Here is a 25357-nt window from a genome sequence, read left to right as displayed (position 1 = left end):
ATAACATTCTCAAGTTCTTGACACATAGCATGTGCCTATTACCAAAATAATATGTCAAAATACATTGCAATATTTTAATATCAGTACTAATAAGAAAGCATGGAACAAACCAACAAATTAATTCTGCACCATAAAGCATCAAATATTCATTTATAGAATAAAGTACATGGTAAGATTTTCCAGAGCAAGATTAAATTAAAATAGGTGTTCAGAGAGAAGCTGTTACCCTTTACAGTCCAGCTGAAACGAGAGATCATACCAGTGATCACTGGGTATTCAATGTCACTGATAAGAAGACCCAAGTCTCTTCTATATTTGTATTTTTAAGTGAGATATCACTCTGATGAGACATTTAAAATACTTAGCAGCTCCCATTATGCCTTTTCTGGGCCTCAGCCATCTGGATGTATTTCTAGGGTTACAGACTGCTTTCTTTAGGATTCCTACGCAGTCAAGTTCCAGCTAAAATGCTGACCAGACATAAGCAAACTGCTTCAAATATTCACAGTACCACTGAGGCTGGAAGCACGTCTGGAGATCATCTAGTTCAGCCCCCAGCTCAAAGCAGAATCACCCAAATAAGGCTGCTTAGAAGCTTGCCCAATTGAGTTTTGAGTATCTTTAAGGATGCCAGCTCCACAGCCTCTTTGGGCAACCTTATCTTGTCCCTTAATCACCTCCATGGCCCTTACCTGCAGTCACTCCAGTATGTCCATGTCCTCCTTGCTATGGGGAGCCCAAAACTGGGCACATTACTCCTGCTGAAGTCTCACAAGTGCTGAGTAAGAGAGAACATTCACCTCCTTTGACCTGCTAGCAATGCTTTTCCTAATACAGCTGAGGATGCTGCTGGTCCTCTTTTCCAGATGTTTACAGCTATAAGAGTATTTTAAGGACATGATTAGTTTTATATTTCCAGGGCCTGCTATGTATGAGGGAAATAAAACTGTATTATTTTGCTAATACATGTCTTATGTCAGTATCAGGGACTGTATTTATGCTCTTGTTACATGCTTCTTTAAATTACTGTCCCATTAAAAACAGTTGTTTGGGATGACTATATACTGCCTTGTAAAAACATCTGTGCACTGAAAACCTCTAACAATCCTGTCTTTATAGGAATGAAGGCATTTTGGAAAACTGCAATTCTAAAGAGCAGGAATTCTCAATTTCATCATGTTGTTAGTGTCAAGATCTACAGATAGCAGATTAATTACCATTATGTTTAACTCACAGATAACCTTTTGTAGCAGTAACATTCAGCTCATAAACTTCCACAGTTTCCAAAAGCACTCCATACTGTGTTAGGAGCCAAAAATCTAGTTCTCCCTCATGTATTCCTGAGAACCTTCCACTTCCTCTGCAGCTGCCACAGTGCAACTGTGGACAATACGCTTATGTACTGACAACACACAAATCTGCTGTGGAGAAAGGTCCATAGACTTTCCAGTGGGTCCTCAGGCAGCCTAAAGCAATGAGATGTTCTATCAGATTTGTTTGTCTTGGCAAGGAAGAGAGCAACCTTGTTCTCGAAAAATCTACATTTAGTTCTTCATTTATAAACAATTTTCATCAGTTCTTCCATCTGCAGTATATGCCTGTTTGGAAAACAATTTGCAGTGTTTCTTGTTATACATGTCAAATTGTTTATGTTCTGCATGAGCTATGATGACTAAAGGACCAAAATTTCACGTGGTAGAAGGACTTTGTTCCCTCCGAATCCAGTGGTAACCTTACTGCCTGGGCTGGTCCATGATTTCTTTGCATTTCTCAGAGTCTGTGACTGAAGAAACCTGAACAATTAGACAAAGCAAAACTTGCTGTTAATGACATACCAGTACCCGAGCCAACATGCAGTGTAGCTAATGTCCTTTAGCCTTCTGGAATAGTTTAAAGCAGGATGCAAAATATTCTTCCAAAAATACACAAAGTCCTTTCCATCCTTTTTTCCTATAAAGCTATGCCAAAAGCCCTGAGAAAGCCTTTTGACTCCTAGCTAACATGCTGAAAAGAAAATTGGGAGACTGGCAAAACCCCACAATATAATTAGGACAATGCTGGGATTCAGATTAACATTATGAAAAGCAAACACCTTTCATACCACTCCCAGCTCTCATGTATCTGTACTGAAGCGAGATTAAAATCCAGATTCTAGAAAGCAGAGTAGCTCATCCCAGAACAACACCAGATTGGCCCAGGTGGCCACAACCTGCATGATTTTTCACAGACTTTGAAAGTGCCTCATAGCTGCCTCTTGGTCTCAAAGATGCTGAATATCTTTCTCTGCTCTTTCCAATGCAGACCAGATGTTGTATTGTGATCATTCTCTCATGGGCCTTTTCCATTTTGACTCTCCATCAGCTAGGAATCCAAAGAGACGTTACTTGAAAAACAGGAACCATAAAAGAGCCAGGAACTTATAAATTAAAACATAAACATTAATTTGTTTTCCAAGATACAGATGTCTTTTGTCAGTTCAAGCCTTGATCTCTCCACCAGTTAAAGGCAACAGTTGTTCTGTGGAGGCATGCACTGGAAATTAGCCAATGGGCATTAACTTTTGGTTCTGATTGAACTGGGGAAAATTTGAAACAGAAACAGAGAATTAAAAGTTGTGATAGTAATTAATGGCTGATGCCATTTTAAAATGTTCATGACATTAATACCAGAAAAAGTGTCTTACTACAAGAATTATTGAACCTTTTGGACAAGGCTTGGAAGAATTTCAAGCTGGTTTTGGTGATGGCAGGGGCTTTTCCTTCTCCTTACCTTGCTGATCTGTTTTTGCATAGGGACCAGGATCTGTCTCTGGGAACATGGTTCCTATGGTGGTGACCAATGGAAGTAGCAGTGGGGTCATGGCAACATGGCACCAACACAGCTCTGGAGAAAGGTACAGGGCTAGAAAAGGAGTGGGCAGAAGGCAGAGACAGTACAGGTGCAGAATAATGGAACAGGCTGATAGAAGTATCACACAGACATGAAAATGTAAGTAATGAACTGTATACTTTAAATTATTATTCTGGTAAATATTACAGTAACATCAGTATTGTTCTTTAGTAGTTTCTACAGCACTGTATCCTTGCAGAGGTTAATTGCAAGACAAAACACTGTCTGGTCAATAAAACATGAACTCTGGTATGAAGGATTTGCTCTAGTGAGTTTATAAAGAGGTAGAGTGAAAGCTTTCTTCCTTTTGATTAAAAAGAATCTGCTCAAAGCATAACCCACCTAGCTGCAAAAACCTACACTGCTGAAAATCAGACACAAAGTACTATGCTAAAATTACATACCGAAGTTGGAATTCAAATGACATAATGAAGGCATGGTTTTAAGAGAACCCTTTTATACATTACAAACACAAGTGCTCAGAGTTCAACTGCATATACTGAATTTTGTAGCAACATACACATGAAGCCTTGCTTTCAAATGCTCATTGAAAATCTATCTTTTTTAATGCTAAATCACTTCATATATCTGTATTATTACATCCCTTAACGTTTTTATACCAATAAAAAGTTAATATGCAAAGATTTAATAATAGAAAGGCTAGAAAGGACCAAAGAAAACATTTACAAAAATATGCATAAAGAGAGAAGGATGAAGACTTGTTTTCATGTGCTTAGTACACATGACCTACCTGTGCACTAAGTTTTTATCTTTAAAAAGTAGCAATTCACACCTCTTCATTCCTTTTCAAATCAATTTTATACACCCACACAGCTCTTCTGCAGTGGATTACTGCAAGTTTACACTTAAAACTCTGAGCAAACTGTCCTGCTGTATCTTCTTGATAAAAATCTATTAGTACAAGAGATGTGTATTACTCTGCAACTTCAGCAATTAGCCCTCTGTTTATGATACACTGCAACTGAATGTTTTATCATACATACTAGCAGGGGAATGTACAACAGATTACTCTTCAGTGTCTTGATGCCATCAGTTTCCTTCCTCCTATATGGGCATATAAAAGCAACCTTAGTTTCTAATACAATCCAATATGAAAAGTACCACTGAACGCTTGCCTGTGTCTCATACTCCTTCACAGACTTTTGCTTTCACCCATACCACCTTTTCCTAGAGCCTCCTGCTCAGAGTAAGGATACAGGCTGTCTTTTATACCAGAGGTTGCCCTTTCTCTGTACTACAATGAATGTACTTGGTGGAACAGTCACTACTCCCTCCCTGGACACCTCTGGAATAAATTTTTGTTTTCCAACACCCTTTTACTACAGGCTTTACATACTCATTTTCTTTTCCTAGGCTACAGCTTCTTCTCTAGATTTCACACCATACTAATACGTCTGTATTCCTCTTGTTGAATTGTTCATACTTTATTACTTAAGTGCAGGGAATTTTAAGTAGCTGTTCACACTTCATATGCTCGTCCCTTGAGGGTCAAACTAGCATCTGCTGTTCCCTGTCTCTTGAGGAAGAAACACCTTCTACAGAAAGGAGCAACAGAGCTCCTTTCATGACTTCATTTCACACTAAGAGAGATTTGTGTTTTTATTGCATATGCTGGTTCCAGCAGAATTTACTCTCAGGTAAAAGATTTAGTCCTGTATATTGCTAAAGGCTTAACATTCCCGTCCTTAAGGAACAGACCAAGGTCACAATTGAGAATATGCATCTTTCTCAAAGGTTTTGCCCTGGCTCAGCCAATTCCTTAATGATGCCTTTGACCAAAATATAGAATTCTATTTGTTTGGATTGCTATGAGAAACAAAAGGAGTCAGTGAGGAACTCCTAAACATCCCCAGGCTTTTCTGAGACTATTTTAATAATATGCTGGTAATGTGCATTTACAGTTTTATCTGTGAATTGATTAAAAACAATTACTTTTTTACATCTATTTATGTTATAAACAAGTTGTGGCTATGAAATTCCCAGATTACTGAAGGATGAAAATCTATATGAAGTTAACAGTTATTTTAAACTAAACTGTAAATAGATATATACTTACTTTTAGGGGTAATTTTTAGAGGTAATTTTAAGTATTAAAAAATATTGTACCTGATAGGGCTTTAAAGTGAAGATTTCATCCAGGCTCCTCCTCATAAGAATTAGGAAATTCTTTCCTGGCTTTGTAATGTCCAGATCATGAACTTTTGTCTCCTTTTTAATCACTGTTATTAGTCAAGACATCTGCCTAGAGGAATAGGAACCTCTGTTCTCCTCTCTACAAAGGGGCTGGTATAGCACCCTATTCACATGTCATATTCCTTTTTACTCTTGTCATTCCTTCCAAGGAAGTCACACCAAACAAACTTTCCCTGGGGACATTACCTTCACAGGAAAAAAAGTGGTTATGCTTTCAGTTAGAGATGTTGACTGGCTTTTGAAGAGTAGATTGGATTTAAGCACGAACCCATCTCCTGCTTAAAATTCATACATATCTAACTTGCAAATTCAGTCAAGAGCAGCTTTTCAATACTATCACCCCTCAAAACTCCTACGGGGATCATTCTAAAACCTTAAAATAAAGATCATGTTCTCATATTCATTATGCTTGCTTCTAAAGAGGTTATGTTGCTCAAGACATTATTCTTTTTGCATGGAGTATAGCTGTCAAATGCCAACCCATACAGCAAAAAATGGAGTTACAGATGTTTTAGCATGGAGGTACTTCTGCCAAGCTTTCCCTAGATGTCGCTACACTTTCTGGCTACTTTATTATAGCCTTTATTATTAAATGGAAAATTATCATATTTTCCTATTTCTTCATATAGAAGAAATAGAAAACTATCATATAATAACCCAATTGCTTCAGAGTGACAGAAGGAATTCCTATGTGTATATTATGTAATAGAAAGTGCATATTATATAATAGAATATAGATTTTATTCTACTAATGTCATAATGAAATCCGAAAATAGCTTTTATCGCAGGCTTGTTTCACACTCTTTTTTATCTACTAATGATTTCCTGTCAAGTATGTCACCTCAGCGAGTCTGGAGCTGTTGCCCTTTTCCATTACTTTGTACTGAAACCAAGTATATACTTAAGGATATTCTCAAAGTTTACAGATTCAGTTATCATGCATACTTTGCTATTCTGTCTTAATTTTTTCAAAGAATATACTTCATTCTTTATATGATTTTGTCACCCAAAGGCTAATTTATACTATACTATAGAAATGCTAAAGGAAATTATTTTGGGAATTCAAGATTTGTTAGTGTTTTAGCTGGCTCAGACTAAAAACAGAGTTGTAGGGACAACTTTTTTGGTTTCCATCCCTGTTTATCACCTCTTTGTAATTCACTATTTCTCACCTGTGGTAATAGTCTTCAAAAAGCATATGCTGATTTCTACCCATGAATGAAGTTTCCGTATCGTCCAGCAATATGAAGACTTTCTAGTTTATTGCTACCAAATACCAAAATACCTTCAGATTTTCTAAATATTTTAAATCTTAGTTGTGCTGAAGTAGTCATTGATTGCTTGTCCACAAGATGGGGCTTCTACAACAGAGATCTTTGTATCCAAATTTTGATACAAAAGCTATGAATGGCATCACAATTGACAGAAACACTTTTAGCCCATACTTTCAGACTCTGGCACAGTCCTCACAAAGGGAACTCCACTCTCCATTTCTTGCATAAAAACAATAATCCCTCAGGAAACAAAAACAGCAGCAAGTGATTTTATCTTGTCCTTAACCCTTGCACTGTGTTGGTGTACAGCTCATGAGTCAGAGGCAATACACACCATTACAATTATCTTGCGTCTTGCAGAGATTCTGTAATGTCTTCTACATGAGCTTTTGTGGAAAAGCATGCAGGCCAGAATGCAACTGAAGTGCGTGTTGGTTTAGACATCCCTAAATGAATATGTAGCTTAATATATAAGTTTTCAAAGCAGCCTGAACGTCCACTGTTAGGATGCTCCTGTTAAGATGGTAACACATCCAAAAAAACAGTGAAAGGAAGTATCTCCACAGTGTGTAGTTTCCATAAACTTAACAGAAAGATGGAAAAGTCTGCCCTTACAAAAACTAACTGCAGGTATGCACTTCAAAATAAATTAAAATAGAAATAATTTATTCCTAGACACAATAATTTTGAAACATTAAAAAAATATAGGAATAGACTTACAGTACCTTTAGCTGTCTTGTTTCAGAGTGTGGGAAGTGTTTGTTTAAACAGTATGTGATTTCTTCTGCTGCGAAAAAAATGGCCTTCCTCCTAATTTGTCATATAAGCAAGCTTAAACTATCAAGATTTTCATGTGTTATAGGAATCTCCACAAACAAAAACAGGACAGACCAACTGGGACTGTACAACTACCTTCTCGTATCCTTTCTCATAGCACTAGAGAAATCAAGAAGACTTAATCTATGATCATTCTGCTTTCTGCATGATGTAGTTGTTTTCTGTACCTTTTTCCCCAGAGAGCACAGTATTCCATCAGACAACAGTAGCTGTTTGAGCATGAAAAACCAAATACTGGTACGAACTTCCAGCCTGCCCTCCCTCCAAGAGGAGGGTGCACACACATGGACTATTCAAAAAGTAAAACTGAATCTTAAGAGGAAACACTTCTGGCCAGATGGTAAAGTTAATTTCTCAAAGACTAATTCCTGCCCAGTGCCAGAGGCAGTCACCTCATACTTTTTCCACAAAATCTTCAGTAGTTCCTCCTCACACTCCTGTTCAATCTCCAATAACCTGTCTTCTGCAATTCAGCTAGCTAAGCTGTCACAGACCAGAGTTTTAACCAGAAGTGCAAAATAGTACCCTTCAGAATAATCATCCGAAGAAACACAAAGTAAGAAAATCTGAATAGGCAGGAATTACATGGAGAAGGATATGGAGCAACAATGCCCTACAAACTGAAATCAAAGCTGTTGTATTATGAAACAGGAAATACACTAATTTTGATAAATGGCATTTTTGCACATACTAAATAACATTTTTACTCAACACTGAGGTTTTAACTAGAGTACTCCATCCAGCTTTGGATATCCACTGATGAAGCGGACCACACAAAGAGTTTTCAGGACAGTGAAACACGTGGCACATTTACAAATGATGATTCGTATGGAAAGACTGAAACAAAGCAGCATAAGTGTCTTCAGATATCTAAAATAACTGCAACAACACAGGCAGGACATGTAATGAAGAGTTTGACTTGTAGCTATCTCAGATAGTAGGAAAAATTTTGAAATCAGAACACAGTACCTACAGACATCACTCAGCATCCACAAACAGTTTCAACAGTTTTCTGTCAAAGAATGACAAAGACATGTAATCTTGGACTGGGACAAGGTTGTATGTTAGAGGATCACACTCTATAGATTTAATGAATCTTTCCATGCATCATTTTATCACTCTTCATTGCAGAAGACCTATAGCTGCCTACAGGAAGAAAACAGATTTTACGCTACAGGACAAATGGTGAAAAGCAGAAAACCAGGAAGACTGAGGAGAAGGTAAACAAGAGGTGTTCTAAGCTGTGCAGCAGAAAGCATATTCACATTGGACAAATGATAAATGCTCCAATTCTGTTTCAAACAGGAACAAGCATTTTGGGTATTACCTTACTGTTGCAGAATTAAAGTAACACAGCAGTAATGCATCTGTTGTAAGTCACTCAAGAGAAACAAAACAATATAAACCAGTCTGGAACCTTCTGAAGTTATCTGTGTATTATCTACTGCAATTAAAACCATTCCTGAGACATTTGACCTAATCCACCCTTCAAAGCCTTCAGTAAGCAAGATTCTCAGCTAATCATTTCCAGTGCTAAACTACTGCAGTTTGAAATGATTTCTTAATGTCTACCTTAAGTCTCCAAGTCCATCACCTCTTGCCCTAGACTCACAAAGAAAAACATATTCCTTCTCACTGCAGAGAAACCTTTCACATTTTTGAAGATCATTACCATGTTTCCCAACACTTTCCTTTTCTTTAGACTAAACAACCCCAGTTCTTTCAGTCTTTCCTCTTGGATCATGTTTTCTAGGTCTCTGATCATTCTTGAAGCTGAGACTGTGGTATTATGTGGTATGCTGGGAAAGAGAAAACTTGACTCCTACACAAAACTCACCATGAAGCTGGGTGACAGAGGGTTTGTTTGAAGAGGTTACTTCTGTATGATGACTGTCTGCTTTGTTGTTTGCATTTTTAAATGCCAAAATATATCTCCTTGTTCTTCTTTGTGACATAAAGTGTAGGTGCCTCAGCAGGCAGCCTCCTCGGTGCTAAAGCATTTTGGATCTGAGGAAAATAGTTATTATGGAAGGCAACTTCTTTATGGAAAATATATCCTTAACAAGATGGTATCCTTGGGATAAATTGATGTAAGTGGTATTTGTGATACTGAGATAATTTACACAGAAATTTAAGCAATTTTTAGAAACACGAGGAAAACGCTGCATCACAAAGTGCATTTCAGGGAAATGTATTAGCTCCATAATTGCCTTCTAGTGCTGTGTTCATTCTCTCTTGAAAACAATATACAATTGTAATACATACTGAGAAATGTCTATGGTTCAGCTAAAATCAACAAAACTAAAAATAATCACATGCATTTTAGAAGATGCTATGTTCCTTACAACTGTATAAATTAACTCAGTCATTCCCATAATCAGATTCACTTATAAAATAAAAGAATGTAATTTACTTTCATTCTCTAGAGGAATACAAGGTCTTTTTTTTTCTCCCCAGAAAAAGGTTTTAAAATTGTCATGCATCTTGCTCACCAACATTACCTTAGCAAACTATGCTATCTCTGAACCTACTGGTACCACAGCATGGAAACATTGCACTCAGAACTTAACTGGGCTTCTGTATATGGATTGAGAAAACAATCTTATCCAGAAGAAAGATAAGACATAATAAGAGATGGTAAATGCTGGGAAAACAAGCCTGATGGAAGAAAAGGAAGTGAAAAAACTTTTCCATGCTGGGGACAGAAAAGGTCTTTCAAAAACTTTTGTTGAGCATGACACATTAAGCACACCCAAAATGTTGCCCAACAATAAGCTGACCATGGATCATGTAAAATGAAGTCACCAAACGGTCTCTTTTATCTACAAATTAGGCAACTTGTGATGTCACCTTTGAGAGAAACTGTTAACAAGAAAGACTTTTCAGGTCCTCTGTGATTTTAAGATTTTTAACTCAAAAATAAAGGGATTTTTCAGTAAGATCCCTCATCTCCAGCTACCTCATACAAGCCATAAGAATACAGCACTATCGAACTTGTTCCCCCTCAGATCAAGCCCCTCTAAAACATCAACATTCCACTGTTTGCACCCTTTAAAAACATTTATAATGAATCTGTATTTTATTTTTTAAAAACACATTTCATTTAGAAGACTAGCTGCTGAGAAGTGGTTAGAACACACAGTTATATCACATTGTGGTACTGAGACATACTAGTACATTGATCCTGTGCACGGTCAAATTTCAGACTTCCACATTTCCATTCTGACAACAGATTATAGTCAATTGCTTAAATATTTACTGGTAAGAAAAAGGTTCATTGATTAAGGTTGCCAGTTCTGTATTGGTGTTAATCTGATACCATTTTTTTCTATCTGCATTCATCCTTTCTACCAGTAGTATCTATGCAGCCCTAAACCACTACATGGCTCTTTCTCCCATCAACAGGATTATTTTAAGGCTCTAGAAAGTTCAGTCTCCCTTGGAAAGCTGTTCAGCTGCTTTCTTGTCTCCAAGCTGCTTTTTTTGTCTCCAAGTGGCAGCAAAAGGAGTAGCCTCACAGCCACACCAGAGCACATGCAGGGATATTAAAAGACAACATTTGTGCATTTGTGAACACAAGAAATTTTCCATTCTCCATTTCCTGGACTGTTGTACAACTTTGAGCTGGGGGTGCAAGCCCATTATTAATAGCCTACCTGACATGACAGAAGTGAACAGCCTAGAAAACAAGTGATTTAAATGGTCCTTACTTCAAAGAACCCAGTAATGATTGGTAATAACTCTTGCTCATTTGGAGCTTTCACAGGTTTTCTCACAGAATTAAGTCTGTCATATTGCAAAGCCCAACGTGAACTGCTGCTTCCTCTTAGGTCTCGGTGAGTCCACCATGACAAGTACATCTCTTCCAGCGTTTGCCAAGTCTCTATCTTTTGAATGGAGCCCAGATTTGGAGCATCCTGTACCTACTAATGGGTAAATTTTAACTGGGCTTAGCAGTTATTCCTCTTGAAGACATGCCTCACGATAAATAAATACAACACCTATACTGTGGGATCCCAGAGTATATCCCAGCTGTGTCCTGACATCAGGATGAGACCAGAGATCCATGTTTGCACACTGGTTTCCAGAGAAACGAGATCTTGGGATGCCACTCAGCAGAGAGGCACCACATGCTCCCACAGGACCTCCACACTGTACACAACCAGGACTGCAAGGCACAGAGCAACACACACTTGTGATCTACACTGAGCTATACCAACAACACAGGCTGAAGCTCCACAGAGAGAATAAAACATGAAATGACAGCTGAGTAAAGAAGTCCTTCTAGCTTCCAATAATGCCGTTTCTGATGTTGCCACTGCACAACTGAAAATACCAGTGACACAGCTAGCCTCTCATCACCAGACTCTCATAGCAGACAGCTCTGACATTGCCTTAACCTTGAAATCAGACTGGGTGAGGCAGTGGTTCGCTGGATCCTCTCCAGCAACTGCTTGCCTAATTCTATTAAACCGAGTCAACACACTCATGAGCTACAAACACCCAAATGACCAAGTCATGTACCACATTCATTATTATTTACAGTAATCCATTGCTAAACTTCTCCAGCATGAGCAATGTTCACAATTCATGCACCATTTTTTATTCTTGGTTTCCTAGAAAAGCCCAAACCTGTGTTCAAACACCACAAATGCCATAATGAGATTTCTATTGCTACGCATTTTACTCTGGGGCTGTTTAGGTCATCCATGATAAGCAGCAAAACAAAACTCGTAAACAGTAATAAAATGAAATCTTTGGGAAAAATCTAGATAATAAGCAAAAAGCCTGCTCCCAGACTGAGGTCCACCACAGGCCTTCCCAAATGCTTAAGGAAAGGTCACAAACATGACTCTCTGAACAACTGGTTTATAGATATTTGACCTAAGATGGAAGCTCTTGTGCAAACCAGAACTGACATGGATCAGCAGAAAACTTGGTGATAAAAAGTAGCTTTGCTGTACTTCTTTACATACCATACTATCTGCTCTCTTTCACACTGAATTCATTTACTCCAAAAAATCCTGTAAAAAAATGGGTTTGTAAATATTTGTCCCAGTCTGACTCCGAAACCTGGAAAGAAAACTGAAAGGATCAGCCTGTAAATGAAAAGAAAAAAAGTCGCTCCCCTCTGTGCAGGTCTGCACTAGCAGGCTCATACAGTGAAAGGGGCATTCGCTCTCGTGACATTTACATTTATCACTATGTGTAAGGAAGCATAAGTAAATTTTTCATGAAGAAATAAAGGAGCCCAATACATGGTTCATCTCAGAGGGGAGACTGAGATTACGTTTTAGGCAGCTCTTCCCTGTGAGGGTGCTGAGGCGCTGGCACAGGGTGCCCAGAGAAGCTGTGGCTGCCCCATCCCTGGCAATGTTCAAGGCTAGGTTGGACACAGGCGCTTGGAGCAAGCTGCTCCAGTGGAAGGTGTCCCTGCCTGTGACAGGGGCTGGGAGCTGGAGGAGCTTTAAGGTCCCTTCCAACCCAAACTATTCTGTGATTCTATTACCTGCTTATCACAGAAAAGTCCTCAATGGCTGCACCTTCAGAAGCATGAAAGTGGTTGACAAGACATGCCTGTTGCTTTTTCTGCTCCACACTCGGAGGTCAATGCCTTGCCCCTACAACTACAAACGAGCCCACTCGAGTAATGGCCAGCCCTAAGCACCAGGGGAACCTCCTTTCCTCCCTGAGCGACAACCCAGCGGCGTACCACACACGGGGGAAGGCCCCTTGGCCTTACACACACCACAAGCCGACCCGGGGTGGTGCGGAGTACCGAGGATAGGGATGTCCCCGCTGCCGCTGCCACCTTCCCACCCCAGCCGCGCTGCCATGCCCGGAAAACAAACACAAACACAGCGCTCCCGGGGGTGGAGCCAAGCGGCACCACCATTTTGGGGCCGGGGGGAAGCTCCGCCGCCCCACAGGAGACGGCAGGCGGCCGGTCCCGCCGACCCACTTCCCCTCGCCCGCCACAAGCGGGCAGGGCTTCCCCTCTGTGGGGCTGGGCACGTTGTAACGAGGCTTCGCGGCTGCTAACCTGGCCCGGTGGGGAGGAGTGAGAGGAGGAGCCAGGGCGGCCTGTGCGACAAAGCCCAGTGCGCAGGGAGCTGGTGACCAGGAAGCAGAACAGCGCTGGGCTGCCGTGGGGCGGGTGGACCCCACCGGAGCCCGCTGCTTCACGCCGCCCCTCCGGGGGGTGGGAGGCTCAGTCCTGCCGCCCCCCCCGGCTCGGGGGTCGGGGCGGCTGTGGAGTGAAGCGGGAGGCGGCTGGGCTGCTACTGCTGCTAAGCCGCTTAGGGCCGGGGCTGGCATGAGCCTCCCCGGCGGGGCGGCTGCGGGCTGTGCGCTGCGGCGGGGAGGCTGAGAGCCCGGAGCCGCCGCCGGCGGGGGCTGGCGGTCCGTTACTGAGGAGGAGGAGGAGGAGACGGCGGAGGGGGAGCCCCGTAACCGGGGGGGAAGATGGGGAACTGCCTCAAGTCCCCCACTTCGGATGACATCTCGCTGCTTCACGAGTCCCAGTCGGACAGGGCCAGCTACGGGGACGGGGCTGAGCCGGATCAGGAGCCGCCGCCGCCATATCAGGTAAGGGAGGGGGCGGGGAGCGCCGCGGCGGCGAGCGGAGGCCGGTGGCCTCCGGGGGTACAGCGGAAGGCGGCGGGGACCTGGGTAGGGCGCTGAGGAGAGGGGAGCGGGGCAGCCGCCAGGCCGCTCCCTGAGAGCCGGGCCGAGGCCGCCGCCGCTCCTGCGCTGGGCGGCCGCCCGAACCTCTCCCTTTCCGCTCACACGTAGAGGAGGGGAAGCCGCTTTGTCTGCTCCAGTCTGGCAGCTTGGGCCTCCTGGCAGGCGGGACGCGAGGTTCCGGCAGGGAGCGCCAGGCGGGCCGGGCCCTTTGCCTGCGGGGTCCCGGAGGAGAATGGAGGGGGGAGCAGGCCCGTCCGTCCGGTGCCGCGTCCTTTGTCGCCTGCCCGCGGTGACATCACTGTCTGGCGGAGCGCTGCTCGGTGACGCTCCGGGACGGGGACCGCGGGCGCCTGCAGCCACCGAGCTTTGTCCCGGCGCGTTCGCAGCAGCCCGGGCTCTGCTCCCGTATTTTTAGCAGCATCTGATCCCCCAGTAAGTAACTATCCCAGCGCAGCGGATCCTGTTTCCTTCGGCCGTGTGGGGCACCCGCAGGGAAGTGTGTCCCATTGTTCGCGTTTTTCCCGTCGCTGAGGGAATCTGTTAATCCACATCTTCATGACGAATCAGAGGGGGGGAAAATACCAACCGCACAAAAAAGCTGGGTATTCCTTATATCGCTTTCCTCACAGTGGAGGGTAACGCTAACGTGGAGTGGTGATGGTGTTAATGGGAAAGCCCTGCTCTTGGCCGCTTCTCGGAGGGATGGCCATGGAAAGGGGAAGATGAACTTGGGGTTGCACTTGTCTGCTGTTTGTGGTTCGATGGTGGGACATTGGAACAGGCTGCCCAAAGAAGCTGTGGCTGTCCTATCCCTGTCAGTGTTCAAGGCAAGGGGTTGGAACTGGATGAGATTTAAGGTTTTTTCCCGTTCTACGAATCCGTGATCTCTGTTCCCATATATAGAAATGTATATCATAGAATCATATGGCCTGAAACAAGCCATTTGCAGTAAATGGTTGTACAGCACTAAAAATGAAGAGGAAAGTAATAATCTAGTGGTATAGCTGCACATTTTAACAGTATTTTCCAGTCCATGACAGTGGGATATGTTCCAGAGAAATTCATAGGAATATCAGTTGAGACTTGAATTCTGGAGGGTGACCAGAGAGCTCTCTGTTTTCTAGGATGGGAGTCATTCAGTAGTTGTAGACCTTGACATGTAATTAACAAAATCGCAGGAAGCATTTAGTCGGGCAGACGTGTAATCTACAAATGCTTTGACAAGTTCAAGAATTACAGCCCTGATAGGAAGCCCCATAAGGGTTGAAGAGAAGCCTCATACACAGCAGCCCTGGCTGGGGCAGTGAAGCTGCACTGGTATTGCTTGGCAGTGTGTGCCTGTTTGTTTTGTTTGGGTGCAAAAAGCTTAGCATTAGAATAAATTTCATGATGTGGGGATTTTCCTCCCCCCCCCCCGAAATTCTGAGCTAAGTCTGCTGAACTCCAGTAAATAGAAAGTGCTTGGTGGCAGATTAAGTACTTTTAATGGTTGTGGTGTTCTAAATTAAGCCTGAATTGTCCATGCAGTTTAGGAATGCATCCTATTTTTGTCGAATTGACATATAAAGTTTGGCTGTTCTATTTATTGCATTTACATCTGTGATTCTAGGCAGCCGTGTGGATTTGCTTTATTTCCCACTCCCCCCCTTTGAAAATAACCTATTACCTCTGAAAAGAGACAAAAATAAGTATATGACTGATGCCTTCTCGTGTGGATTTCGGTGTAAATAAGTATTCTTCCTTCATTTGTTTAATTACTGCTTTCTTTTCTTGATAAAGAACTTCTTGTTCATAAGTGTGGATGGTTGACTGAGGACATAGTAGACAGTAAAATAAATGAATGTACAGGTGTCTATTATTGAGTGAGTGTATTCATAGCAAAACTTCTCAGGCTTGAATAGAGCTGTGTAACATCTGATGTGCCCACAGGCCACTTGGCTGTCTCAAACATCTCCGTGTCTGTCCTGAAAACCTTTTGTTGATCCTGGCAATTCCTGATGCTTCACTGTAAGGCAGCATTTGTGTCTGTCTCGGTCAAAATTCAAAGCTATTTTTTGCACAGATTTTTAAACACAACAGTTTGCGATTCGGGGCAAAAAAGGGCCTTAACCTACAATATTACGTAGCATTTCATGCACTTTGAGGCTGAGGGCATGCATAATTTCAAATCTGAGGAGTGTATAAGATACACAAGCCAAACTCCAAACAATTACCTTCTATTATTGCTGTTGTGCTAGCAACAGGTCCCTCTCTTGTTTTAACTTGGATTCAGTGTTACGAAAGGGAATTTAGGAGTTTTGTCCTCGTCTGTGATAATTTCTTCTTTTACAGTGTCTTAACCAGAGCTAAAGTGGTTATGTAGACATTAGGAAGGAAAGAAAAGGATAAAATGCATTTGAAAATTTGTGACATTTAGCAGTGTGTGTGGGGAAACTGGGAGCTGAACAATTTGGAACTGAACTACTGAAATTTCAGCTGTAAAGTGGATGTATTTTAGAAGAGAATAAAATCTGGTATATTTGCTTTGCTTGGATTTGCAGCAATGATGTGTCAACTTCCTGGGTAGATCTTGCAAGGTGTGAGAACTAGGGGAAGGAAGTTTGTTGGGTGAAGATACACAGTTGTAGAAAATTGCTTCTGTATTATTTTGACATTTAAAATGCATATTCATCATCTGTGACAAGGTTGTGCCATGGGTATCCATATGGGAATTTTATTAAGCTGTAATTTTTATTTAGCTATTGATTTCGAACCGCAGAATGTGCCCCAATAATCATTTCAGTGTTGCATGTCAAATTTCCTTTATCAGTGAGTGCTGTTGAACTGCCTGTGTGAAATTCCTGCTTCCAAAAGGGAGATTAAAAATTGAGCTAGCAATGTGGGCACATGGAATAGCAGGGAATATAACTTCCATTCAGAGGCTCTGCATATACCTGTCTCTGCTCTCAGTTTCTGTGGCAGTACATGTTGTAAGCTACAGCAGAAAGGCTTCAGAGGAAGCATCTTTTTAAACAGGTATCTGAGTTAATGAGAAAGTGGTCCATTAAAGCAGCAGACGTTTTGCAGTGCATGAAGCTTAATGGCTGACATGGGAAATAATTAAAACACACCAAAGGAAAAAAAAAAAGTGTGTTTATGTGGTGGGTAGAAAGGAAATGATTTCAAAAGTAGACCAACATTTTCATAGGCAGATGCTAATTTTGGATGCCTCCATTTTAGAACCCAGAAATTACAACTGTTTTTTTTTAAGTGCTAAGCACATGCAACTCCATTTTTAACCAGTGAATCTGTGATGAAGAAAGAGTTAGCCTTGGTTTTGTTTTTTCTCAAGCCCTCAAAATTGAATTTGCTTTCAAGTTTGTTTCCTTTTTCTGTGTATGACTTCTTTGCCATCTGTTGGCAATATGCCTTCTGCTGTTTTTCCATAGAAGTTCACTGTTTTTTTCCAGTTTATCTTACTTCTAGTAGTACTTCTTAGACTTTATTTTGCAGAACAGATGTGCCACTTTTCTTAGTCCTTGTTTCCTATTTCTGTTCTTAAACAGTTCTGTAATAGTTGGAGGAAACAGTTTGCCAGTTTATGAGACTTTGGAATTTCAGTTAAGTACAGAACACTTTATATCTTTTCACCCTAAGTTTCTACAAGGTACTACTATGGACAAAGTATGCTGCGGTCTTCTGAAAAAGATGTATGCCACTTGCTAAATTAATAAGCTAAAAGTGTGAGACATAAGTGCATGTTCTTGGTATTGATACTGAACTCATAGAAGCATGTTTGATATGTTGATGTGGCAGATAGGCAATGGGGTAAAGTATTTTCTTAGCCTGAAGAGATCCAAAGTGTGCTCCAGTACTCAGTATCCCTCTTGTGTTGTCTTACACATACAGATAAAATGTTTCCGTGGATCTAGTGGATTTTTTTTGTGGGGGGATTAATTTAAAACCTTTTGATCTGGATATTCCTTTGATGAGACTGTAGGCACAAAATGAGAAGACATATCGCAGACAGGAGCTTAATCCAGTGTCATGCTCCCATAATGTTCCAGAAGCTGTTGGGGACTGCAGGTTTTGAAAGCATGATTTAGGATGTCTCATGGCATCTTCTAAACTGAGGTTTCTGCAATAGCCTCCTCGGGCTTCCTCTGTTAACTGAGTGTAACCTGTACACGTTGTAGTCTCATCCCCATCTGTCTGTCTTGTCGTGCTTTGTTCCAGCCACCCCCAGTTCAGGGAGGTGGCACAGCAGCCTGTGATGATGGTGTGCTGGTCCCTACTGTGTCACTCTCTGGAGTTCTCTCAGTCTGAACACAGTCCTGAGCTTATCCAAGACACTGAAGAATCCCCAGTTTGAACAGTCAAAGTTTTCTTGAAATAGTCTACTGCTTTTCTGTGTGCAGTGTGCCCCTGGGGATGAGTGTGTTGGATGTATTTTGCTCAACAGAGGAAAAAACCCTTTTCTTATGCTCATCATGAATCAAATAATCTATTACATCAGTGTTCTGATGCTGCCTTTTCAAAGGCATGGTAATTAGTATAATTAAAAATTGCAAACCAAATTAATTCTGATATAGGAATTGCACCCTTTTATAGAAACATCCATACAAAATTACCTTGTGCCGCAAATGAAATTATTTATGATCCATTATTGCACGTATTGTACAAGAAGGAAGACTACGGTAGTATAACATGTTATAAGTTAACGTTGAGTGGTTGTGCAAAGCTAGAACCAGAACTGTTGGAACAGCATAAGAAGAGGAAAGGTGGGAAAACATCACATACAGACAGCTATCCATGAGCAAAAGCAAACCAACGAGTATGTTTACTTTTAGTTAAGAGAAATGAGTCTATTTTAAAATTGCCTAGGCAGCTCTTGCTCTTTTCTTTCTTTTCTTGTCCTCCACATCTCGGTGATGAGGTGCATAAATTAGTTACATTTGTGGATGTGAACTGAAGTACTGCTCCAGTCCACAATTCATCAGTCTGGTGAAAACTTCAAAGGGCTTCAGACAAGTGTGTGTCTTTGTTGGTGTGTTGCTGGCTGGTGCCTTCTGGCAGCAGTGCCCTAGGTGGAGATCAGCTTCAGTGAGAAGAGAGGGTGGTGGAGGAGTGGACATTGTTTTTTGCATTGATAAGAAATGGTAGAGTGAGACAGTGATGTTTTTGTTTACGTATTTTCAAGAGTAAGATTGCTTAAGCTAACTTATATAACTCATTCTCAGAAATGGACAAGTGCTTGAGTGGAATTCTGGAATATCTCTTACTGTGAAAGATAAGGCACTAAATGATAAAGTAATTCCTGATAAACAGGTATGGTACAATTTAGATGGCTGCATTCTGAAAGTCTGTGAGTCCCCTATATCTTATGGTGCAGTTCTGATAAATTACTTGTATATGCAAAGCAATCATTTATTAACATCAGTATAGGGATATACAGTTCCTTTATTCAGACATCAGTGAAACATACATAGTACAATGAACTTAATTGTGATAGCATTCAAGACTATTTGGCTAGTAAACAGTATGCCATGACTCTTCTTATTCCTTCCATGTCTGAAGAACTTAGCAAGTTGTCTGGAGAATTGTGTTTCTGGTAGTCAGTGCTATGTGGAAAGCTTCCTGAGGGTGCTAAGTCTGACTTCCTTTCTTGATAACAGATAGAGAAAACTGTGCACCTGTATTTCCTGTCTTAATGCATGCTGGTTTCAGCATAACCTGCCAGGCTGGCTGATTGATGCCTGGGGAGTGCAAGGGGAGAAGAGAGGAAGGAAGGCAAACCTGAAGATAAAAGCTATCAGATGGTACCTGAGTTAGATAACTTTAATCTTGAAAATACTCATTCATAAAACAGGTTTTAATGAATATTGTAATTCTTTGCCTGCTTAAAATAGATTTTTGACTGCTGTTGGTCAAAGTGGGAAATGGGACGTGTACGCTGATGTTTGAGTTATCAGTATTATGATGTTTGACTTCTCTTTCTATTATGAAAATTAGAGCAGTTTCTAGACTGGTGTTCAGTCGGCCGTTGGTAAAGCTCTGTTCCTAACCATTCTGGCCAGGAGACTTTTATTCCAAGAGGAATAAAAAAGAGAATTGTTTATAATCACATTTGTGCTTCAGTACTGCTTGCTGTTCTACATGGATTTTGTCAAGAAATGTTGCCAGTTGGATTAAGATGCTGCTTGAGGTCCATCCCTGTTTTCCTGTGTCCCTGTTCATCATATCAGCAGAGAAAAGAAGCTTGATTTAATGAGCACTTCTGTGGACTCTGGTAATGGTTGTAGTCAAACTGGTTGCCGAATGTAAGGTCAAGAAACTAAAAATAACACCACTTGCAAGTGACAGACTTGTCTTCCAGTCTTTGTGCTTGTCCTTGTTATTGCCTCCCCGTGGGCACACAGAGAGAAGAGTATTTATATTTTGAAGAGGTAATGGTCTGTGGAATAGACTAAAGCAAATCATCTGTGACACTTCTATGAGTTAATGAAACAGTTCCTAAGAGACCAAAGAATTACAAAATGAGCAGGTTTTTAGGGATGTCATGGCTGAGTTAGAATAAAACCTCTTCAGGGGAAAAAGCTGGAGAGTCACCGTTCTCTGGCTTCAAAAGGCAAAGCAAGCTTCAGTCCTAATTTAGTCCATGCGAGATATTTGCCCTGACATTGTAAAGGTTTCAGAAGTGAAGATGTGTCCTGCTTCCTGAAGGTAGGATATACTTTTGTAGAAGATGCTATCTTTATTGTTGTCCTATTGAGGGGCAGCTGCAGCAGTGACCTTTCCCAGCAGAGCTAGAGTCATGTGTAGCTTCTTGCTGGGTAAAACTGCACTGTGGACTTCAACCAAAAAAACCCTCCCACTACCAAAACTAAACAAAATCCACCAAAAAATCACTCTAGCAGCCCTAGCTTAAGCTATTGTCAGTCATAGTTCAGTCTTCAGTTTGCAACTTTTTGCAGATCACTGGTCTGTGCTTTGGTTTCCTCACTGTAATATGAGGAGTAAAAGAGTAATAAACTTTATCTTTAGTGCAGGCATGCTTGGTAATTTAATTCATGTTTGTAAAGTGTTCCATGGTAATTTGATTGTGATAAAATAATATTCCTCCATTACAAAATGAACCTCTGCAGGAGTTTGCAACAAACCTGCTGATGTAAAGAGGGAACTTTATCAGGAGATCTGTTTAAGGCAGTAGATAAGTCTCCTAAAATCCGTTTTGGAATCTTATAGTTCAGCACTTATTTGGCAGCCCATGTTCCAGATCCTCAATTAGTAGGAATGAAGAGGCCGTGGAGATGGTAATAAGAAGTCTTGCTTAATCAGGATGATGAATCTTCATTATGCTGGGAGATTGTGTGTTCTTTCAGGCAAGCCAACCCAAACAAGCAATACTTCCCTCCCCAAAAATCTAAGACCACCATGTGTTTAGGAAGCTCTTGTACTTCCCGTATGTACCACTGGCTCATTTCTGGGATGTGCAGCTGTTGCTGGCTGTACATCTGGACTTCAGTTTCTGAACCACGGAGAACAAAGTAGTTTTATGAAGAGATAATGATCTGCGGAATGGACTAAAGCAAATCAACCATGACTTTCCTATGAACTAATGAAACAATTTCCAAGAGGCCAAACGGTTCTAGAGAGCGGTTGTTTTATTTACCAGTCCTCCGTAGGAATCCGCCAGCCGCTCTGTTTCTCATCAGTGAAGAAGAAAGTCAGAATGCCGGTGGCATAAAAGCTGTTGGGCCACGATCCACGCGCAGTGACACGGACAAACAGCAGATGCGGGCAGCAACTGGAGGAGGAGATAAAAGAACTGTCCTTCCAACCGCAGTTGCGTCAGCCAAATCACAACCAGCTGGTTTATTGCATCGGGCATTTCTGCTGATCCACCAGAATGCTTCACACGTGTGTGTATGCATAGCATTGTATCAAAGGCTGGGCTGATTTTCGTGCGTTCTCATCCTGCCTCTGTTCTTAGCCACTGGTTTAAGTTTAGGGATGATGCAGACATGAGGTGCCGGGGGAGGACTGAAACTGTTGGAGGAATGAGAGAAACAGTGACTCAGGAAATTCAGTTCTTCCCTTAGCCCCAGCATGCCGTGATGAATGTGCAGACTATTATTCCTGCAATACAGAAACCTGTTTCCCTTGATCATGTTTTTTTGGACACTGGAAAGTCCTCTGTGATCTCTCATCTGCTTTTTCCCCACTCAGAGCATTTCTAGAGGCACCGCTCAGAAGCAGTCCTTTGTAGTTCACTGAACTCCAAGGCCAAAATGCCTTTGAAGATGAGTAAGGCACAGCCTCATCCTCAAAGACAAATCTCAGCTGGCTGACGATACTGAGTTTTCCAGTACTTGGGATTATAGCTAGTCCATGTGCCATTAGAGTTTGGACTGCTGAGAAAGGTCCCAGAAGCATCAAGGAAACGCCTGGTTTATGACTAATAAAATTTAATGAAGCTGTGTGAATATCCAGTGGTAAGCAAAAGTCATTCAGTCAGTGCTGGTTTGGACAAAAGCAAGGAATCTACTATCCTGCAGCCAAGATTAAAACCATTAAATTTACCAGATACTGCCAGTTTCTAATCTTTGTCATGGCCGAACTGCTTAAAAAAGACAGACTAGACTCTAACCCAGAAATATATCTGTAATATAGCTATATATACTTGGACAGTAGTTCTGTAGAAACGTAAGGTTTCCCTGTAGTCCTCACCACTAACACTCTGCATGGCTCTCCTGATGATTTGTATACAAGCTCTAGCCAGAAGGAAATGGAGCAATATTTATCTGACTTGATTTATTCCCCTAAGATGCATCTTGGTAGTGGGGGATACAAATCTCTCATGAGTCAGTGTGCAAACACTGCAGAATTGGATGAGGCTGGGTGCGCTTACCCTTTCTGTTTCAGAGCTGTGGGACACTTATCTGAGAGATCAAAGTACATCAGATTCTATTATTGCAGTATCTATGGGACAGTATAATGCATGGCTACTCTGGGATGATGCCTGTGTCTGACTTTCATTCATCACTGTAATTAAACCCAGATACACAGTTTGTTCTGTGCACTGAACGTTTATCACAGCATTTTATTAATATGGTTGTCGAAATCTGTGGTTCAGACATAGCATAATTTTGCAGTGTAGATTGAAACCAGTATTTATTTTGCCTGAATAAAGTAATAGTATTTAAAATTCAGAAAGAGAAGTTAATTGCTCTCAGGTTTTGAGCACAGGTGCAAACATTGCTTGAATGCAGAAGTACCAAACTGTTAAACTGGTTTGGTCTGTACTGTTGCTTAACAGAAAGCAGTTAACTGCTATATTCAGTAGAAACTATATAAAAGGCTCAGATCATCAAACTAATGCTCAAAATTCAGGTTTAGTTAAGGCACTGAAATGCATATTTTAACACCAGAAGACTTTATGCTCTGTAATAGTTCTTGCTTAATTGCTGTTGCCAGTTTCTGATGTTCGGGGATTTCCCTTGGTTGTTTTCTGTTTAGGTATTATGATTTGTATTGCAGTGACATCCATTTATCTTCAGTTTAGCTTATGAAATACAACCAAGTCATTGCTGTAGTGTCATATAGTTCTGTAATATTGAATCTATATTACTTGGAGACCTTGAGGCAGTTGTGAATTGTCTAGTGGAAAGTGTCATACTTGAAAGTATATTGCCATTCTTGGAAGGAACCAGTATCACTTTTAAAATTCAAGCAAAAATACTCAATTTAAATTAACTGTCAGTTGTTTTCTAGGTTAGTGCTTTTTTCACCTCTTAGTTCCTGGGTCTCTGGGGCTCTATGGGCTATTTTTGCAGTGCTCATAAGAGCTTATAAAATCCCTGTAGTCACTGAACTGACAACACAGGTCCACACCTCTACTTGACAGTTTTGGGGGATCTGCAAATCAGAAACTAGTAAGAAGTGCTGCATAGGTAGTAATACTCTCAGGTCTGTCCCTGCCTAAGAGGAGTCCTCTGCCTGCCCTGATAGAGGCACACCTTTCTAGCTAATGGCATCCATGTGATGCTGCAGTAGTTATGATGGCCAGGTACCCTGGGTTCAGTTAGATGGTGGCCTTTGACCCAAACCTGAATGAGGTGCTCGGTTGCTCTCCCACTCCACCCTCAACTGGAAGTGGTAACATGGTAGTTAATCCATCAGAGTGGATTCAGATGATGACCCGTCTGGAGCTGTGCTGGGTTGTATATAATCCTTCCAGCCAGTCATCTGTAAGAATCAAAAAAGAGGTGGAAGGAGGGGTTTTACTTGATGTCTGAATTTAGACAAACTCTCTGGAATTTCAAAGAATTGGAAGTTTTATTTGTTCTACTGTGTGGCTAAACTGCCAAGAGTTAAGTTTATCAAAGAATGCTCATTCTTTTTGTAAATACAGTAGGTTTCTTGATTTATAATAGATGGAGTCAAGGCACTTGGAGATAGTGTTTAATGACTAACTAGTTTTATGTTTAAAAATACTATTCACACACAATTTCATGCTTCAAGTGATCTGTGTTTTCCTCTGCAAACCGTACTCTTGTTCAATGAGTAACCTGTTTTTTCTTGCTTCCCAGAAGAAGCAAGATGACCTAGATCTAGAGCTTCCTGGAGAGAAGTTCGCTTCCCCCTATATATAGCTTCTCCTGAAGTGTCTTTATGTAGCTGCCACCTACTCTCAGCTGATAAACTGAGGAGAAAAGAACTATAGTTTTAGGCTGAAGTAGGAAAGGAGGGCGTGTTAATCCTTTGTCTTTTTTTGGGTCTATTAAATTCATCTTGCAGCTATGCTGCCAGCTGGATTCCAGCATGGTGAAGGCCAGACTTGCAAGCTCCCAGCTGCAACATGCAGACCTTCATGTGTCTGTGTCTCCTGGATGTGCTGTGGCTGAATAATGACCAATTACTTCTTGGTTAACGAGTGAATTGGATCATGCCTTTGTGCTGGCAGGAGTTTCTGCAGTGGACTCTGAACGTGATATCCTGGGGTCAGTGTGTTCTTTGCTCTGGTTGGATCGTGCAGATGGAGATTCCTCCAAGCAGTGCTGCTGGCACAGTGGTATTTTTATTGGAAAGCAAAAACTGGGAAAATGGTAGTAACAACTACATAGCAGATGCTACCAAACAGGCTGGTGGTGTTGAGGGATCAGACAAGTGTTTCCATCTCAGGGTAACAAGTCAAATGGTGAAGAGTACTGTAGGTTGAGGGAAATTTGTCTGTCCTTTTGTTAGTGTAAGGCATTTTTTGTAAGTACAGGGGAGTTTATCTGAGTCAGTGCATCAGCAACTTAAGCTGTTTGGGTTTCTGCAGACTTTCTGGAGAGAGAAGAGTACTTATTGTGTCCCTAAAGAAAGTGCTGCTGCACAGGAGTGACTCCACTCCTGGGGCCTTTACCATAGTGGGGATGGGTGGCAGTGGAACTCGCTGGTGCTCCTGTGCTGGGGTGTGCACATCTCTGGCA

At 41.4% G+C, this 25357-nt stretch overlaps 1 protein-coding gene across 1 annotated transcript in view; it reads left to right on the top strand.

Annotated features, from left to right (window-relative positions):
• The first annotated feature begins 13132 nt into the window (after window positions 1-13132).
• Window positions 13133-25357, top strand: part of RNF11 (ring finger protein 11) — a 32839-nt gene continuing 20614 nt past the window's right edge. The window contains exon 1 of the mRNA XM_034063691.1: window positions 13133-13802. Within this exon, the coding sequence (XP_033919582.1) occupies window positions 13680-13802 (123 nt within the window). The 5' untranslated portion in view covers window positions 13133-13679. The remainder of the gene's footprint in view (window positions 13803-25357) is intronic.

This window comes from Melopsittacus undulatus, chromosome 6, assembly GCF_012275295.1.
Source record: "Melopsittacus undulatus isolate bMelUnd1 chromosome 6, bMelUnd1.mat.Z, whole genome shotgun sequence".
Classification (NCBI taxonomy): domain Eukaryota; kingdom Metazoa; phylum Chordata; class Aves; order Psittaciformes; family Psittaculidae; genus Melopsittacus; species Melopsittacus undulatus.
The sequence above is the reverse complement of the archived record's forward strand: the minus strand, read 5'-3'. Positions and strand labels throughout refer to the sequence as shown.